The sequence below is a fragment of the Symphalangus syndactylus genome, chromosome 4, assembly GCF_028878055.3.
Source record: "Symphalangus syndactylus isolate Jambi chromosome 4, NHGRI_mSymSyn1-v2.1_pri, whole genome shotgun sequence".
NCBI classification, from domain to species: domain Eukaryota; kingdom Metazoa; phylum Chordata; class Mammalia; order Primates; family Hylobatidae; genus Symphalangus; species Symphalangus syndactylus.
In genome coordinates, this window is record NC_072426.2 from 117,217,599 (window position 1) to 117,237,819 (window position 20,221).

A 20,221-nucleotide genomic window follows, 5' to 3' on the forward strand; every position below is an offset into this window, starting at 1 on the left:
AGAATAATTCTTATAGAACCACATATGATTTTATTAAAGTTTATATAAGTTTAATATTTGAAAATGTTATCACTGTTGTGATTGCATTATTTCTTTCTTGTTGTTGTTGTTATACTTTAAGTTCTGGGATATGTGTGCATAACGTGCAGGTTTGTTACATAGGTATACACATGCCATGGAGAACCACATATGATTTCATTTGCTTTAGAAGCAATTCTGAAAATGTAACCAAACTATTTTTAAAACATGTGTAAGTTTTCCTCTGAGTTTGCATCTAGGTTTACATGTATCATGTGTGGGAAATTTCATGCACAGAGCTATCTAAATAAGTTATGACAACATAAAGAGCATTTAAAAGCCAGCGAGTATCACATCACCTGGGAAAGTGGAGGGACCTGCCTCTAGCTCATGATTAGTAGTGACACCAAATATAAAAGAAAAAATAATCTCAGGCAAACATAGTTCTGTGCTTTTATTAGATGTAGAAATTACATTTGAATAGTATAATAAAAATGAACAGTGTAGGAATTTATATCCAAAATCTAGATACCAAACATCTTCAGAAATCTGGACTTACTAATAACTATGCAAATGATTTCTATATGTCATTCTTAAAATTCAAAATCAATCTGATATTATCAGAATTAATATAATGTTATCTTATAATATTTCAGAAGCAGAAGCTGTCCTCCTGCGTTTAGCAGTTTTAAGGTATAACTACAACTTTATGAAATATCTGTGAGTTTCTGTTAAATGGGCATTCTGATGAAATTGATGAAAAAGGACTTGTTGCCTTTTTTATTTTTAGAATAGTTTCACACTTCACTGTATTTTATTAGAACAAGAATCTTACTGCAAATGGTTGAGATCAGGACAATTTTACACAAAGCTGAGAGATCTGATCCAATGAAGGAGAGGGACAGAATAGTCAGGGAAGAATGCATACTAACCTTGTGTAAACACTCGAGTGCTCTGGTTTCCAAGGCCAGTTTTGATAATGAAGCCATGCTCTGGTCCTCTGGTCACTTTATACTTCAGACGCCTGTGGGGACTGTCCTGATCTTCTGCCTTCAGAGACTTGCTGGTAATCAGGAAGCCCATGTGTCCAGTGTGAAGGTGCTTCAAGGCTGGGGCACCCCTGTTGATAGTAATCTGGGGAAGCCTATTGTCTAATGATCTTATCTGGACCCTCATTACTTGAGGTTTGTGTGTCGCCAGGGCAGTGTCTGGTAGGACATAGAAATCAGTGTGAGTGCCATCTGTCACAGTCAAGGAGAAACTATCTTCACTGGTCTCACTGCCGTCATGCTTGTAGCTAATCAGGTTCTTGTTCAGGTCTTGCTTGGTGAAAGTGGTCACAGGATGGCTACCATTGTACAAAATCTTGCCATGCTTGGGGACCTGGGTGATGGTGAAGAGAATAAGATCATCTGGGGTATCCTTGTCTTCCACTGTCAACTCAAGGAGAGTGATCAGTTGGCTATCCTCTTTCTGTAGTGTTAGTCTGTGGATGGTCAAGATAGGTTTCTTATTATCCACATCAGTGATGAAGATCCTGAAGGTTCTGAACACAGAGTAGAGTTCGTTGATCACTTGAAACTCAAAGCTGTCCATCTTTTTCTCATCATTTGAAGTATGGACATAGGATATTTTGTTGCTAGCCAACTGAAGCTGAGTGAAAGAGGCAATGGGTTCCCCAGCATGGTCAGAACTTTCTAAGTGACCCAGGCTTGGAGCCCGTGTAATGCTAAAGTGATGTTCATCAGAGCTGTTGATGTCACTGTTGCTAAGCAGATTGTTGGTAAGGGTCACTCTGGCACCTTCTGTCAAGGTGATCCTTTTGCTGATTACCTCAGGGAAGACCCTGTCTAAGTTGCCAGTGGTGACATAGAAGTAGTGGTCTGTCAAAGTGTTAACCCCATCAGTAACATCAAACTTGATAATGTCAACAATCCCTTCTTGGCCTGTGTGGATATAGCAGATGAGGCCTCTGTTAATCTCATCCTGGGTAAAGTTCATTCCCAGAGTAAGATTGTTCTTCACTTCTCCTCTGGGTTTTCTCAGCCTCTGTAGAAGCCCTTGTTGAGGCCCAGAATGGAGGACAAAACTGAGGCTCTTATCATCTGAGTCAAGATCTGTGGCCTTGAGGATCCTATTTGTGATGATCTCAGAGTGTCCTTTCTCTACCTTCAGCCCATTGTTGACAGTCAGCTGAGGAGTTTCATCATCCACTAGGGTCACTACAATGGTTACCTTCTTGTGGGTTGTGTGCTTGCCGTCACTCAGCCAGACCTCAAAACTGTCCTCTTTGGTCTCTGAGTCATCATGCTGATACACAATGGTGGAGGCCTCCTGGATCTCCTTGAGGGTGAAGCTGTGGGTGGGCTGGCTGCCTGTAGCCAGCTGTTGTATGATTCGTCCATGCCGAGGGAGGGCTGTGAGTTGAAAGTGGAGCTCATTCGGTGGCAGGTCAGCATCTGCTCCGTTAAGCAGCTGAGTGTCTATGACCAGGCTCATCCCCTCTAGTACCTCAAACTCATGGGCAAAAAGTTTAGGCTGCTCATCATTGGTGGGCAGGATGATTATGGGGAAGAAGACATTTGGGGAGAAGTTGATGCCATCAGAGCAATAAAAGGTGAATTGATCCTCTTGTGGCTCCACTCCCTTGTGAATACTCTGTACATAATTGATATGCCTCACTTTGACATCTCTGAGGGAGAAAGCACTGATGGGGCTACCAGACTGGGACATTTTTGAACCAGGAGCTGGTGCAATCTTTTCCAGGTAGCCAGAGGCTGGCTGACTAGTCACTGTGCAGAGGAGTTCATCTTGAGGAGTGTCCACATCTTCAACATGGAGATGTTGTAAGGTCAAGGAGTTCTTCTCACCTTCATAGACAATGAAGGACTCCCCCACCAAGACCTTGGGTCCCACATTGTCCACAGGCAGCACAGTTACTTGTACCTGTACTCTCTCTATTATGCTATTCCCCACTACCCATTGGTAAGAATCGTTGGAGAGGATGAGGCTGAAGGCATCGTGCTGCTTTTGAAAACCAACTTCACCTCCAGTGTGGACATAGGCTACTCTCCCATTGATGAGATCCTCTTGGGTGAATCGTTCCATGGGCAAACCACTTACCAGAATAGTGCCCAGTTTGGGGCTGTCCTTTACAATGAAAGACAGCATCAAGTCACTTACATCCTTCCTTTTGCCATGGATGACACCCATGGTAACTTCAGTGGCTTTATTCTCTAGTACGTCTATAGAAACATCCAATAATGAACTGCTTCTGAGAGAGATCCTGGGACTTCTGTTAGCCACATTGGGATGCACAGAAATTGGGACGGTGATGGGTATATGGTGCACCCCATCACTTACTTCCAAATGGAAAGTGTCACTGGCAGTCTGGTCTCTGCCATGCTGGTAAGAGACACTCCCATTAATAATATGAGCTTGCATGAAAGATTCCCCTGGGACCATACATTTTTTAAAGTACTGCAAGTGTCCATGTTGGGGACCCCGGACTAATATGAAGACAATTTGGTCAATGTCTGTGTCTGGGTCTGTAACTTGCAGCTCATTACTGCTGAGGTTAAAGCTGCCTCCCTCTAAGACAGTAAAGCCTCTGTTGGTGACTTCTGGGGGCTGGTTGTCCACAGGTTGCAGGAATAATGTGAATGTGCCTGGCACACTATTGCCTGCAGCATCTTCCACCTGGTAAGTAAACTGCACAACCCGTGGTGCGATACCCAACTTCTGTGGAGGCTGGTAGGCAACTTTATGCTGATTTACCTGGGCTTGGGTGAAGTGCATGATGAGTGTGTCCGGTGAATTAGTGAGCACAATTTCTCCAGCCCGGACTTGGTGGTTGCCATCTGTGTCAGTCGGGAGTGTCAGTAGGGTGTACCATAGGTTCTGGTCATCAGAGTCCTGATCAATGTATCGGAGGAAATTCTTCTGGAAGTGAGTGAGTTGGTATTCTTGTACAGTCATTTCTAGTGCAGTTCCTGGATACAGCTGTGGACTCAGTATATCCACTGGTTGGACCTTGATGGTGAAAATGTGCTGCTTGGAGAGATTGGGTGGGTCATGGTCATCCTGCACATGGAAAGCCAGCTGGACCATTACAGATTGAGGGCAGTGTGGTCCAAGATGGCGGTAGAAGAGTCTCCCTTCCATTATGTCTCTCTGTAGCCACTCAGTCACCACTTTCTCATAAAGCCCTTCCTTTTCCATGTAGTGCCAGTCTTCATCTTCAGTGGAGAGAGGTAGTTCAGCCTGCCGCAGCAACAGGTCCCCCAGGTAGTGGCCTGGGTGGGAGGAACCAGGGGCCAACTCCCACTGAGGCTCTTCCTCATTTCCTTTTAGGGGCTGGTTCTCCAGCACAAAGTGGATGGTTGAGTCCTCAGAGTCAATATCCGTAGCACTCAGTACAAAGGGAGAGATCTGGACCACCTGCCCTTCAGTCAGTGAGAGTCCTGTGTTAGTATTGACCATTGGTGGTTCATCATCCACAGGTAGGATGGTGAGGGGAAAGAGGAATTCCACTTGGTGGTGCCTGTCCTCCATCCGGAAGATGATGTTGTCACTGTAGGTGTTGCTGCCATCATGCTGATACACCACTCGCCCTGCTGCCAGGTCCGCTGGTGTGAAATACTTGCACCCAGCAGGTGCCCCAAACACCGCCAGCTGCCCATGTCTCAAGCCCCTGACTGCAGTCATTTTCACCTCTTCCAGGTTATCTTTATCACTGATAGGAACGCTGTGGGTGCTGGACAAGGGTCTTGACTGACCTTCAAAAAGCACAAGTCCCCTGTTATGGCTAGCCACTGGGACCAGAGTATTCATGGATTTCACTGTCACCGTGAAGGCAAAGGGGTCTGAGGCGGCTCCGTCTCCGTCCACCACCTCCAGCTCCAGCTGAAAGAGGCGCTCCCCGTGGGAGTTCTCTGTAGGGGGCTGATAGGCAATCTTCAGCTCCCGCAGCTCCTGCTGGGTAAAGAAGGAGACTGGAAGCCCTAGAGGGTCGTCGGTGCTGACCACGTAGCCCTGTTGCCCCTGGTGCCCTGGTGGTGGAGTGGGGGCGTTGAGAATGTTGAACACCAGGTCACCAGGGTCTGACTCGACGTCCTCCGCGGCCAGTGCGTCAGGCGTCAGGGCTGTCAGCACCAATGGATCCACCTCCATCATCATCGTGGCCATGAAGCTGGGCCTGGGCGGTGTGTTCTCGGCTCCCTCGCGGATCCTCACCAGCAGCTGGAAGTGCTCGCGGACCAGCACACCCGCGGACCCAGCGTCTTGGCCCTCAGGCCCCAGCAGCTCCACCATCATGGGCACGTAGTCCCGGTTGGGCGAGGATGTGGCGGTGTGCTGATAGCGCACCCCAGCCCGGAGGAAAGCCTCACAGTCTACGCCCTTGCCCCTGGGGAAAGGGGCCCCCACCGCGTCCGCCAAGCGCCCGTACTTGGGCAGGGGGCCGTCCTCGTGAGGAAGTGGGGTGAGCCGGCACCTGCGGGTGGCCGTAGCTCCAGACTTCAGGGAGGCGAAGTCCAGCACTCTCCTGTCGATGGCGCGGCTCCAGCCCCGCAGCGTCTCCACTACCAAAGGCCTGTTGCGCGTCACCAGCTCCAGCTGGGAGAAGACCAAGTCCACGGCCAGCGTGAAGGGCAGCACCAGCGTGTGAGTCGGGGCGTCGTAGCGCAGCTGCAGCAGCACCCGGGCGCGTCCGGGGCTGTGGGAGCCGAAGTGAGTGTACTGGACTTGGCGGGGCCCGAAGGTGCAGGGGAAGCGGCGCGGGGAGAGCGCGCCCTTGAGCCGCGGCAGGGCGTCCAGTACCGTGACTTCGCACCGGTCCCCCGGCTGCACTGCAATCACCAGATCCCGGAGCGGGTCGAGCCAAAGGGAACGACCCAGGGGCACCCGGAGTCCAGGGTTGGCAATCAGCACGCTGGGGCCGTGGGGGCGAGTGCCGTCAAGCGCACCCCTGCCGGGCAGGTAAAGCTCCGGGTCGGCCTCGGTCCCAAGCGAGGATGCCTGTCCCTGCAGCGCGGGGCGACTCAAGAGCAGGCAGGCGAGCGCCACAAGGAGCTGCCGGAGCGTCCCAGTCGGGTGCCGAGAAGCCCCTGCCATGGCCACGGATGGCTCCTGGCCTTGGGATTCCCGGGGTGGGGTGCCCTGTGCAAAGAGGGATCCGCTGAGCCGCAGGTAGAGGCAGTGGAGGCAGTAGCTGCTGTCCAGTCGGTAGCCGACGCGCGGATCCAGCAACAGCCAGCGGCTGCGCTTCGGATGCTGCAGGTAACGGCAGCGGGAGAAGGGGTTCTGCCCACTTCCTGCTCAGCCCCGGTCCCAAGTCTCTCTCTGCTGGCTTCTGGGGACCCCAGATACGCGCCCAGCGCGGCGAGATTTAGCGAGGGTGCAGCGCTCTCCCCTCCGCTCCTGGGCACTTCACCCAGCCTACCTTACACACCTTCGCGCCCGGATCCTTGGCCGCCGCACTGCTGCCCGCGCTGCCAGACTCCGACCAGCTGTCTGGATACTCTCTTCCCCGGGTGCCACAAAGGGATTGTCCCTCAGGGTTGGGAGAGAGACGGTGACTGTACTCGGGTCAGTCCTGCGTCTGTGAGATTGCGCTCCTGTTGTCCATTCATCCAGGGAATGGTGTTTCTGAAAAGGGGGAGAGACACCATTCCTCTTCCTTACCGCTGACAGGAGTGTATTTTCTAGCCAAAAACTGAGTCTCACTTCAGACATAAAAGAAGCTGGTGGGAGCTATTTTGCACATAGGATTTTCTAGCTGTCTGTCTGATGAAGCAGCTTATTCAGGATCTTGAAATTCAGTGCTTCCAAACAACCCTGACATTTTGTTTTGAAAAAGAAAATCAGCACCCAAACTTGAATAGCTTGTAATCTGGTTTTTTTTTGTTTGTTTGTTTTTGTTTTGTTTTGTTTTGTTTTGTCATTGGGTCTCACATAACACAATCAGGTGTGTGGCTCGGCTTCCTTCCGTTTTCTTAGAATGTGGTTTCCATATCTGATCAACAGTGACTTGCCTGTTAGTTTATTAGACATGCTGTTTTCTAATTACTTTCTTCGTAGACAATAGCCAGAGGGGAGGATGTCAAAGGAAACAGTAGCAGAATACTTGGATCAATTTCTGTGGCTCAATCATTTAACACTTGGAATCAGGCTCTTCATGGCTTTCAGATGAAGATGACTATGGATGTAGTGTTAGGTACTTAACAGAATCCTATTAATTTTTTAAGTTTTAAAATAGCCAATTTAGTTACAGTGCAGAGTAATCTTTTTCTATAAACAAAGTAGTAGTAATAGTAACGTGCTTCCTTATAAAATAAATGTGAATGTGGGAGACTTTTTGATGACAGTAAAAATAGATGTCTACAAACTATATTGATAGAAATGGCTTCAAGGAGGAATAGAAATCTTTAAATGTCATCCCCAAGTTATTTTTTTAGTTTTTTACAGTGTTACAAATGCCTGTTTTATTCACAGCAGCAACGGCATCAGCTGATTTCCAGGGCAAGAATAATCTGCTAGTGACTTGAAAGATTTAATTTTCTCTCTAAACATTCAATTTAATCATCCAGTGAAATGCTATGGGTCTATACAATTCACTTTAGTTGAATGTTAGTGTGCCCCATTAGCACACAGATTTGTTCATATAACAGAATTTTGAGATAATAAGTTTGAATCAATATGTGTTTAGCCTAATTATACAGTATTAGTTCAGTGTATCTGGAAAAATATTATTTAAAATATATTTTTAATTGAAACACAGGTAAAGTTTCATTGTGAGTCATTATATTATATTTTATATATATTGGTTCTTTTTCAAGCACACTCACTCACTTTGGGACAAGTACCTTTTTTTCTATGCTATTTTCACTGGAAGTAGAGATGGATGTGGGCAGCTGAGATAACAAAAAGCTAAACTACTATATTTATATTTTTGTCCTCTGACCCTCCCTCTTCAGCATATATTCCGTTCACCTCTTTTTCACCACTAAATGTCTTGAAAGGGTTTTGTATTTCATTACTGTCTCCATTTCTTCACCTCTCACTCATTGTCTCTTTAGGACACTCCCAGTCTGGTTTCCACCTTAGACACACCAAAAAAACCTTCACTAAGGTCATTAGTAACTTCATCTGGCAAACTCCTATAACCATCTCTCATATTGTTAATGTTGCCACACCTTTCTGGTTCTCTTCTACCTCCCAGTTTAAGTCTCATTTCTTCAGGAAGCATTTTTCAAATGCTCTTCAAACCATGTTGCAAAATCTCTGTAATTATTTATTCATGTACAGGTCGATTAGTGTCTGTCTTCCCTGTTTGGCTTTAAGCTACAGGAGAGCAGGGAGTATGTAATGTTCACCATCAATACTTAGTGCTTATGCCAAGGACTGGCACATAGAAGGTATGTAATAAGTATTTGTTGATTGATTGATTGATTGAATGAATGAATGAATGAATGAATATAAAAATGAAAGAGAATCAGAAGTAGTGATCGACATACTATGCAGTCTAGGTGTCAAGCAGGAGAAACCAGTGCAAGTGTAGGATGACTTCTTTCGTCTTTCCTCAGAATATGCCAGTTCATTAGAGGTCAGTGGAAGCTCTGTTTAGAAAATTCAAATTTGATTTCTAGCCAAATATTTATATTACCAAAATTTTCTTTTCACAGGGCAATTTCACTATCCATATTTTACTTCAATCTCTCATTAATCCAAATTTATTCTTCAAACCTGAGCTGCATCAAGTCTGTCATTAAGTGGGAAGGAAAGTGGGAACTACGAACTGTATGCTATGCCCACAGTTTTCATAAGCCCTACATTATGTGATCACTTATTTCATAAGCCCTACATTATGTGATCATAAATATGTGATCAAATATGTGATCATAAATATGTGATCAAAAACCCCTGCAAGCTGGTTATGTGCCATATTTCTAATTTATATATAGTAATAGATCCCACTTCATACAGCTATCATAAGAATTAAACAGATTGCTACACATAAAAGGCTTTGAATAGTGCCTGGTACACAGTAAGCACTGAATAAATGTAAGTAATTATTATAATTATAGATAAGAAATTGAGACTTACAGGAGTTAAGTAGAAAAATTTTACCTTGCGAATTAATTCCACTGTAACTAAAAGTATGTCCTATAGGGAAGGACTTCTTAAATACCCCTGTCACTTCAGGGCAACTTTCCATCATGCTGCACTTCATAAATAACTGGCTCTGCCCTGAGGTACATAGAATAAATGACATTAAATAGGTCATAGAAGGGAGACTGTATGTCCAAATATCCTGAGTGTGCTTTGGCAGAGAGAGAGTCCATTTTTAGAAAAGTCACATCCAGCTTTCAGAAGTTACTGGGAACAGGTAGGAAAAGTTCTCACCTTATGAACCAGGAAGCGCTAGAACAGCAGTCCCCATTCCCCCAAACTAATGGAGCCAAGACCAGCTATCTAACCTGATTTTTGTGGGAGTTATTTTTTCTCTACCAGGTGGAGAAACAAAAGATCTTAAACCCCATGTGTCACACGATGAATGCCTTGAATCAGGTTGCTTGCAAATGTTTAGCATTGATGTACTTCAGTAAAGCCTATCTAGAGGCTTTGCTCTAATTGGGTCACCAGTGGGCTCTTGGAAGAACATGCTCCAGGGAGACTACAAGTAAAACAAAACAAAACAGAACATGGAAAACAAAACATTAAAATGACATCCAAACCATTTGTAATCTGTGGGGACTGCAGCTTCAAGAGAAGCTAACTAAACTAAGTCACACAGCCTGTCAGTGGCCAAGCCACCTTTGCTTCCATTACATATGGACTCAGTGGGGCACCTGCATTTTCTGTGAGTCTCTCCCAACCTGAAGAATGCGGTAGCTGAAGCTCACCTCAATAACTACATCTCAGGGCCATGTCTTTCTTTGCATAAATCTGGGCTAGGTTCTCCATGCCCTCCAGGATGGGCGCCATTATTCTCTGTGCCTCTACACATGATGGAATGTTGGTAAAGGCAGGCTCCATACAGAGGAGCAAGGAGAAGATCATCATACCCAATGGGAATAATCACTCAGCATATATCAAACAAGTGATGCTGCATTTTAAAACATTTTAAAACATTCCCAACAAACTACTAGTCATCCAATTTTGCCTGCCTTCAAAAAGATGGTTGAAAGTCAAGGTATAGGCTGGGCACGGTGTCTCATGCCTGTAATCCCAGCACTTTGAGAGGCCGAGGCAGGCCGATCACGAGATCAGGAGATTTGAGACCATCCTGGCTAACATGGTGAAACCCTGTCTCTACTAAAAATACAAAAATTAGCCGGGCGTGGTGGCGAGTGCCTGTAGTCCTAGCTACTTGGGAGGTTGAGGCAGGAGAATGGCGTGAACCCAGGAGGCGGAGCTTGCAGTGAGTCGAGATTGCACCACTGCACTCCAGCCTGGGCGACAGAACGAGACTCCGTCTCAAAAAAAAAAATAAATAAATAAATAAATAAGTAAATAAAAAGAAAGTCAAGTGCATTGGTAACGTCAGAGCCATTTGAGAACTGAGTGGTGCGAAAAAAGAGGGAAGAGGGAGATGAATGTTTTGCCTGTTCTTCTAAGACATCAACTAGCATCTAGAATAGAGCAGGTGTCCAGAGCTCTCTCATGCTGGAAAGAGCCATCCTTTAGGCTGTTGGCTACATGATCCCTGACTCTCAAAGTTCCTGTTCAGGCTGTCACTATTCAGAGAAAAAGATGGACAGCAAGGCATTCAGAAGAGGGCAGCATGTGCGAGGTAGGTGAAGAAGGCTCTGTCTTGCTCTGGTCCATCACAAACAGCTGATCCAAACTCTCAATATTGGCCGAAAATAAGACCTTGGAAGAACAAAAGGGGTTATTCAGCACTAAATTAAAACATGATAATTGATCATACAACATATAAATCATACAACATATAAAAGAAGTAACTTTTATTTCAAAGAAAAGCACTAGGAACAGATGTAAAACAAGAATCAAAGCTAAAAGATTGGGTATTTTTCTAATGTACTAGATATTCTTTGTTCTATTTATAGTATATACAAGTACAATGCCTATTTAAATAGAGATTTCCTTTTAAATAGTTTCAAATTTTAGAAGAAAAATGATGATGAAGAAGAGTGATAGTACTTAATTGGCACTGGTTTTTTTGAGAACTTTTAGTTGAATCTCATCTCAAAATGACTTAAAGATACCATTACTTTGCACATTATTTGGGGTCTCCATTAATTCAATTTGAATGAGTTAATAAAAGTCTGGCTTTTAGGCATAGTCCTATTTGTCTACAGGTTTTGTCTGATGAAGAATTATGTAATTTTACTAGATCAGCTTTTGTCTTTCTTAAAATATGATCCATTCCACATTATAATCATGACTTTAGCACTGAAGTTGAAAGCTCAGATAAATTCTGAAAATGACTTGTTAGTATATTTGTCAGTTAGATAAAATTACAATTACTTCTCAGTTTTTTTTTTTATTTTGCATATCCTCTCAGAGCATTCCATTGTGATATTTCCCCCTTTGATCAATAGTAAAAGTGCAGAATATGGGTAGGAAATACATGACTATTGAAATGTGATTCTACCTTCATTAAATATGTTTTCTAAGAGAATTAATGTCTTCAGCAATATCTTACTATATGATTTTACATCATACAGTATGTTATTATCATACCTACAAAATATGACCAGTAGCTATTGAATAGATGTTCAAATATCATGCAAATGTTATCATTTAAACATTAATATGTTTGTGGAAGATGTTGATCGAAGGATAAAAAGTTTCAGTTATGCAGATTTAATAAGTTCTAGAGATCTAATGTATAACACGGTGCCTATAGTTAACAATACTGTACTGTACACTTGAAATTTGCTAAGATCTTAAATATTCTCACCACACATACACACACAAACTATGTGAGGTGATAAATAAGTTAATTATTTTAATTGTGGCAATTATTTCACCATGACTTTGTATACCAAAACATCATGTTATGCACTTTAAATGTAAAAAATGTTTATTTGTCAATTATATATCAATAAAGCTGGAAAAAACATTAACATGTTTTTATGTTAATTTTTTACAAAATAATTTCAACTTTTATTATAGATTAAACAGTTCATGAGCAGGTTTGTTACGTGAGTATATTGTGATGCTGAGGCTTGGGATCCCAATGATCCTGTCACTCAGGCATTGAGTATAGTAAAACAAAGTAAAACAACCACTTTGAAGAACCAACAGGTGGTCTTCAGCCTACATCCTTCTCCCTCTCTCCCCATCTAATAGTCCCCAGTGTCTATTGTTCCCATCTTTACACTCGTGTGTATTCAGTGTTTAGCTTCCACTTGTAAGTGAGACCATGTGATATTTGATTTTGTGTTACTGTGTCAGTTTGCTTAGGATAATGGCCTCCAGCTGCATACATGTTGCTGCAAAGGACACAATTTCATTCTTTTTTATGGCTGTATAGTATTCCATGGTGTATATGTACCACATTGATGGACACCTAGGTTGATTCCAAGTCTTTGCTATTGTGAATAGCACTGCAATGAACACATGAGTGCAGGTGTCTTTCTGATAGGATAAACTATTTTCCTTGGGGTATATACCCAGTGGTGGTATTGCTGGGTTGAATGGTAGTTCTGTTTTAAGTACTTTGAGAAATCTCCAAACTGCTTTCCGTAGTAGCTGAATGAGTTTGCATTCCCACTGACAGTGTATAAGTGCTCTCTTTCCTCTGCAGTTTTGCCAGCATCTGTTATTTTTTGACTTTTTAATAATTGCCATTCGGACTGGTGTGAGATGGTATCTCATTGTGGTTTTGATCTGCATTTCTTTGATATCTTTGATGATTAGTTATGTGGAGCATTTTTCATATGTTTATTGGCTGCATGCACGTCTTCTTTTGAGAAGTGTCTGTTCATATCCTTTGCCCATTTTTTCATTGAACTTTGATTTTTTTTTTTTGCTTGTTGATTTAAGTTCCTTATAGATTCTATATATTAGAACTGTGCCGGCCAGGCACGGTGGCTCACGCCTGTAATCCAAGCACTTTGGGAGGACAAGGTGGGTGGATTACCTGAGGTCAGGAGTTCGAGACCATCCTGGCCAACATGGTGAAACCCCGTCCTACTAAAAATACAAAAATTAGCTGGGTGTGGTGGAACATTCCTGTAACCCCAGCTACTTGGTAGGCTGAGGCAGGAGAATTGCTTAAGCCCAGGAGACAGAGGTTGCAGTGAACTGAGATTGTGTCACTGCACTCCAGCCTGGCAGATAGAGTGAGACTCTGTCAAAAAAAAACAAAAAAAAAAAAAACAAAAAAACCCCAAAAAAGCTGTGTCAGATGCGATGCATAGTTTGCAGATATTTTCTCCCATTCTTTAGGCTTTCTGTTTATTGGTAAGTTCTTTTGCTGTGCAGAAGCTCTTTAATTAGGTTCTACTTGTCAATTTTTTTTTTTGCAATTGTTTTTGGGAACTTAGTCATAAATTCTTTGCCAAAGCCTATATTGAGAAGGTATTTCCTAGGTTTTCTTCTAGGATTTTTGTAGTTGAAAGTGTTACATTTAAATCCCATCTTGAGTTAATTTTTATATGTGGTGAGAAGTAGGGTCCAGTTTCTTCTGCATATGGCTAGCCCACTATCCCAGGACCATTTATTGAATAGGGAGTCATTTCCTCATTGCTTATTTTTGTTGATTTTGTCAAAGATCAGATATTTGTAGGTGTGCAGGTTTAATTCTAGGTTTTCTATTCCGTTCAACTTGTCTATGTTTTTTTTGTTGTTGTTTGTTTGGTTTTTTTTTTAAAGCAGTGCCATGCTGTTTTGGCTACTGTAGCCTTGTAGTGTAGTTTGAAGTCAGGCAATGTGATAGCTCCAGTTTTGTTATTTTTGTTTAGGATACTTTGGTTATTTGGACTCTTTTTTGGTTCCAAATGAGTTTTAGAATATATTTTTCTAATTCTGTAAAATACTCTGTGTTAATATTAAATGGCATGGTATTAGTTTTCTAGGACTGCTGTAACAAGGCACTACAGGTTTAGGGGTGGCTTAAACCACAAAAGTCTATTGTCTCACAGTTCTAGAGGCTGGAAGTCCAGAATGAAGACATTGAGAGGTGGCTCCTCCTGAGGACTGTTGGGGAAAGAATCTCTTCCAGGTCTTTCTTTTTGACTTTTAGATAGCGGCCTCTTTCTATGTCTCTTCACATTGTCTTTCCTCTATCTGTGTCTCTGTGTCTAGATTTCACCTTTTCCTAAGGACCTCAGTAATACTGGATTAGGGCCCACCTTACTGACCTCATTTGAACTTGATTATCTCTGTAAAGATCCTATCTCTAAACAAGGTCTCATTCTCAAGTACTTGGGGTTAGGACTTCAACATACGAATTTTAGGAGATGTAATTTAACTCACAGAGCTCTCACACTGGCCCTCTAAAAGTCGTGCCCTCTTCACATGAAAAATAGATTCACCTTATCCCAACATCTCCCAAAGTTTTAAACCATTCTGGCATCAACTCTAAGTCCCAAATATCATCCAAATATCATCTTAGTCAATTATGGATGAGATATGGAGAATGACTCACCCAGGAAAAAAATGCCCTGCAACTGTGAACCTGTGAAACTAGACAAGTTATCTGCTTCCAAAATACAACAGTGGGACAGGCATAGGGTAGACATTTCCATTCCAAAAGGGTGAAATGAGATGGAAAAATGAGGTTATGGGTCCTAGGCAAGTCTGAAACCTGGCAGAGTAAATTCCATTAGATTTGGAGGTTTGAGAATCCTCTTTGGCTGGATGCTCTGTCTACTCTGCTCTCCAGGCCCACCTGAATGGCAGCTCTGCCCCTCAGCCCTGCTTGGATATGTGGTAATATTCTTAACTAGTTATAGCTATAAAGAATGTTACATTGATAGGAAAATTTTTGCCAGGCAAGTTTTAGGGAGAGAAAAACACATCTACCTGAATTCTACCTGATTAATAGGGGCTGATTTGTTCAACTTTAGAGTCAAGGCAGTGCTTAATGCAATAGGTGGTTAGGTAGGAAATGAACTTTGGAAACTTTTATATGTGAGAGCAAATTGTCACTTTATTATTAGATTCTTTCCAGAAATAATGATAATAAAAACTACCAATGATATGCCATATAGTCACATCTATTTTCATAATAATTTATTTATATAGACCCAAATTATTAAGCAATACCAAACTGACCTATGGAAAATACTGAGGTTATAGCTATATGTATTTTCCTCAGATAGGATTAAAAACTGTAATTTTCTGATTTAAATTAATCCAGGGATGTGGTGGAAAGGGTGTCATATAAATGTCACTTCAGTAATTGACCTATTATTTTTGAAATGCCATCCAGGGTAACTGCAAGGAGATTTTAATTTTTTTTTTTTTATTTTTTTATTTTTTTTATTATACTTTAGGGTTTTAGGGTACATGTGCACAATGTGCAGGTTTGTTACATATGTATCCATGTGCCATGTTGATTTCCTGCACCCATTAACTCGTCATTTAGCATTAGGTGTATCTCCTAATGCTGTCCCTCCCCCCTCCCCCCACCCCACAACAGTCCCCGGAGCGTGATGTTCCCCTTCCTGTGTCCATGAGTTCTCATTGTTCAATTCCCACCTATGAGTGAGAACATGCGGTGTTTGGTTTTTTGTCCTTGCGATAGTTTACTGAGAATGATGTTTTCCAGTTTCATCCATGTCCCTACAAAGGACACGAACTCATCATTTTTTATGGCTGCATAGTATTCCATGGTGTATATGTGCCACATTTTCTTAATCCAGTCTATCGTTGTTGGACATTTGGGTTGGTTCCAACTCTTTGCTATTGTGAATAGTGCCGCAATAAACATACGTGTGCATGTGTCTTTATAGCAGCATGATTTATAGTCCTTTGGGTATATACCCAGTAATGGGATGGCTGGGTCAAATGGCATTTCTAGTTCTAGATCCCTGAGGAATGGCCACACTGACTTCCACAATGGTTGAACTAGTTTACAGTCCCACCAACAGTGTAAAAGTGTTCCTATTTCTCCACATCCTCTCCAGCACCTGTTGTTTCCTGATTTTTTAATGATGGCCATTCTAACTGGTGTGAGATGGTATCTCACTGTGGTTTTGATTTGCATTTCTCTGATGGCCAGTGATGAGGAGCATTTCTTCATGTGTTTTTTGGCTGCATAAATGTCTTCTTTTGAGAAGTGTCTGTTCATGTCCTCTGCCCACTTTTTGATGGGGTTGTTTGTTTTTTTCTTGTAAATTTGTTTGAGTTCATTGTAGATTCTGGATATTAGCCCTATTTAATAAATGGTGCTGGGAAAACTGGCTAGCCATATGTAGAAAGCTGCAACTGGATCCCTTCCTTACACCTTATACAAAAATTAATTCAAGATGGATTAAAGACTTATATGTTAGACCTAAAACCATTAAAATCCTACAAGAAAACCTAGGCAATACCATTCAGGACATAGGCGTGGGCAAGGACTTCATGTCTAAAACACCAAAAGCAATGGCAACAAAAGCCAAAATCGACAAATGGGATCTCATTAAACTAAAGAGCTTCTGCACAGCAAAAGAAACTATCATCAGAGTGAACAGGCAACCTACACAATGGGAGAAAATTTTTGCAACCTACTCATCTGACAAAGAGATTTTAATTATTATGTTTAGAATGTTTTAAAAACAGTTCGACAGTCAATTTTAAGTGTCAAGTTGCCTGCACCATGGGGTGCCCAGTTTAAACATTATTGCCGGGTGTGTCTCTGAGGGTGTTTCTGGATGGTATCAGGTTGGCGTTTGAATCAGTGGACTCAGTAAAGTAGATTGCCCTACCCAATGCACTGGGTGCTTAATCATCTAATTTGTTAAAGGCTTGAATAGAACAAAAAGACAGAGGAAGAAGGAATTAACCCCTTTCCCTTCCTGCCTGATTGCTTGAGCTGGGACATCAGTCTTTTCCCACCCTTGGGGCTCTTGGTTTTCAGGCCTTCAGGCTTGGACTGAATTTCAGCGTTAGTTTCCCTGGGTCTCCAACTTGCATACAGCAGATCGTTGGACTTTTCAATTCCATAATTGCATGAACCAATTCCTTATAATAAATCTTCATATATCTATATATGTATCTTATTGGCTCTGTTTCTTCAGAGGACTGATTAATACAACTAGAGAATCTGTTTATTTATTTTTGACTTTCAAGGTCATTTTAAAAACATTCAATAAACTTGCACAAAGTTTATTAAATATTTTCTATTAACAGTTTCAAAGGGCTGGAAGTGGTGGCTCCCATCTGTAATCCCAGCACTTTACAGCACATCTGTAATCCCAGTGCTCAAGCGATTCTTGAGCCTAGGACTTTGAGACCAGCCTGGGCAACATAGCAAGACCCCTTCTTAAAAAAATAAAAAAAAAACTAGCCAGGCATGGTGGTGCATGCCATAGTCCCAGCTACTTGGGAGGCTGAAGTGGGAAGATCACTTAACCCACGAGGTCAAGGCTGCAGTGAACCATGGCTGTGCCACTGCACTCCAGCCTGGACAACAGAGTGAGACCTTGTCTCAACAAAAAAGAAAAGTTCCAAAGGAAAGAGACTTAATCATTTGTTAAAAACTAATTTATAAATGGCATATTAAAGACATTTTTAAAAGAAAATTCTAATAGTAGCAGGATGGTCACATGAGATTAAATTTGCATCTGCATATGTGTGTGCATTCTCTCTTCTCAGCAATGAAGAGGCTTCTACTTGGTAAAGGCAGACTAACTTAGAACAGTAGTCAGGGCTTCTTGGAGTCACAGCAGGTAGTACAACCTTTCATTCTTTTCCCCCTCCCCTAAAAAATAGGTGTGAGCACTTTGGAGTCACTTCCAAAAATTGGCTTAGAAAAGAAATACATTTTTGAGTCATTAAAGCCAAGTTGCATTAAGAATTTGGAGGGTTGGCAAGATTAATGGTTGTAATAAGACTCTGTATGGAGAATTTGAAGGGGCTCTAAATTCAATTACTTACAGGGTTAGACAAGTAACATATATTAATTAAACCACAGGGTGTAAGAAAAAAAAGGAAGGGACTACATCTCTGTCTCTACTAGTAATCAAGAAGTACATACTTTACAGTCAAGCATGGTATTCATATATGAAAGACATGATATTGTTTCACAAAGTATCTTTTGCCTGCTAAGATACAAGATTTTGGGGGAAGATAGTTCATATTTTGGCACTAAAGGGACATTTAGACCACCGGGGTATAATAGCATGGCATGGGCTAGGAAGAAAGGATCTTTGCACATGTTCAATTTCATTTTAAATATAGATCATAAGAAGTGACTCCATAGTAGGGATGATAAAGAAGCCATGCAGGCATTCAGTTATTGCCCCTGGTGGACTGTGATGCAGCAGGGATATTGAAGCCATGAGGGGGCTCCATAGGGGGTTCAGTGTGGATTGATCTTAGTTAGATTTTGTATGCAGGCCATCTGTTTGGATCAACATCCACTTAGTGCCTTATTTTTCTATTTCAGAGGATGTGTGGGGAAAATTAGGATGTTTTATGGGAATGAAAAGAGAAGGGAAAGGGAAACAGAGATGGAGAAGACAACAAAACGGAAGTGAAGGCTCTTAGGGAGAGAAATGCTGAAGGCACTGGGACCAACCACCTGGGGTCAGAGTTGAGTGAAATGACATATGGGAGTGCCTGGCATCCTGGCCTCTCAGCATCTGCTGTTTCCCTGTTCATTGCTCTCATTTGGGGTTAAGAACTGTCTTTACATTTCTGTGTCTTCCCAGGACCCAACACATAGTAGATGTCCCATAAGTGGTTTTCTTTTAAGTGAACCATTCCAAAGTTTATGTTTAGCTGTCATATCTCACATAATAATTTGGTATTTTAAATAAAGATCTTTCTAGGCTTGGCTTTAGTTTCTATGTAATATGTAGAGGAATACAGTTGTGCTTTGAAGACTGTGTCTATATTTCACTTCAGGACTGCTTGAAACACAAGTCTTGTAACCAGATGTAAATAGGCAGGATATGAAATTTATGAAGCTTTTGGCCTCATCTCTTTCCTATATTTGAACATGTATACCCTTCATAATCTGGAGATTAAAATTCACGTTTTTAAGTTAAAAAGCTTGTATCTTTGAGTTATAAGAAATAAATTTAAAGTAATCCAAACCCATACTGCATTTTAAGAAGTCTAGATTGCTTTTGTGTTGGTTGCAAAATGGGAAATGTTAATAACAAAACAGCTGCAGTGTGAGTGGAGTGATCACCCCAGTTGCTTTCCTTTCTGGTTATTGTCATTGAATGGGTTTGTATTTAGTAATGTAATGTGTTTACTATTCATTTACAGTGATTGTAAAAACAAGTTTTGAATAGATGCTTTAAGCATATGTGTAAATTCTGTGAGTTTTGTTATTGCACACATTATCATGAGAAATATTTTTATTGGCATATTTGTTATCCAGACATTTATGGTGTTCAATACCATTACTTTAACTTGTATGCCTTATAACATCAGACACTCTAAATTAAGATGCAGTTGGTAATTCCATAGTTCTTTGAATTTGTGAACTAAGTTTGCAAACTGTGGTCTTTATGAGAAAGAATTCAATATTTTCAAACTTGGAAGAACTAGAGAATGTCCTTTTCAATACAAAGACCCATGGGAGCATTAATACAAATGATGAACAACTGAAAGAATAATTCTAACTAAATAATTTGTTTTTGGAATACAAATTTTTTTTCTGGTCTTAAAATAGCTAAATCCATGAGTAGTGCTCATTGGGTAACAGTTTAACCACTACTTCTTTGTACTTGTGATACAATCTAAGGCATGTCGGGTGTATCTCATGTTTGGCATAATTACAGGTCCTTGAATTCTGAGATTTGTAGTGTTGTTGCCAGGGTGACGTCTTATCCCCCTGGTTGTTTAGCATGGCCAGACAGCACTCTTACCTATTGAGTCTTTTTGGTGCTACAGTTTTCAGGCAAAGCACAATTTAATAGGTGTGGGCAATATATATATATATATATATATATATGAATACACACACACTATATATAATACATATATATGCACATATGTGTGTGTACACACATAGATACTATTTAAACTGTGACATAAAAACAACAGACATATTGAGTTGAATTCT

The 20,221-nt window shown here is 41.7% G+C and overlaps 1 protein-coding gene across 1 annotated transcript in view; it reads right to left on the bottom strand.

Annotated features, from left to right (window-relative positions):
- FREM3 (FRAS1 related extracellular matrix 3) overlaps window positions 1-6,147 on the bottom strand; it is a 123,581-nt gene extending 117,434 nt beyond the window's left edge. Inside the window, exon 1 of the mRNA XM_055276005.2 lies at window positions 951-6,147. Coding sequence (XP_055131980.1) covers window positions 951-6,132 — 5,182 coding nt within the window. The 5' untranslated portion in view covers window positions 6,133-6,147. The remainder of the gene's footprint in view (window positions 1-950) is intronic.
- Between the last annotated feature and the right edge of the window lie 14,074 nt (window positions 6,148-20,221).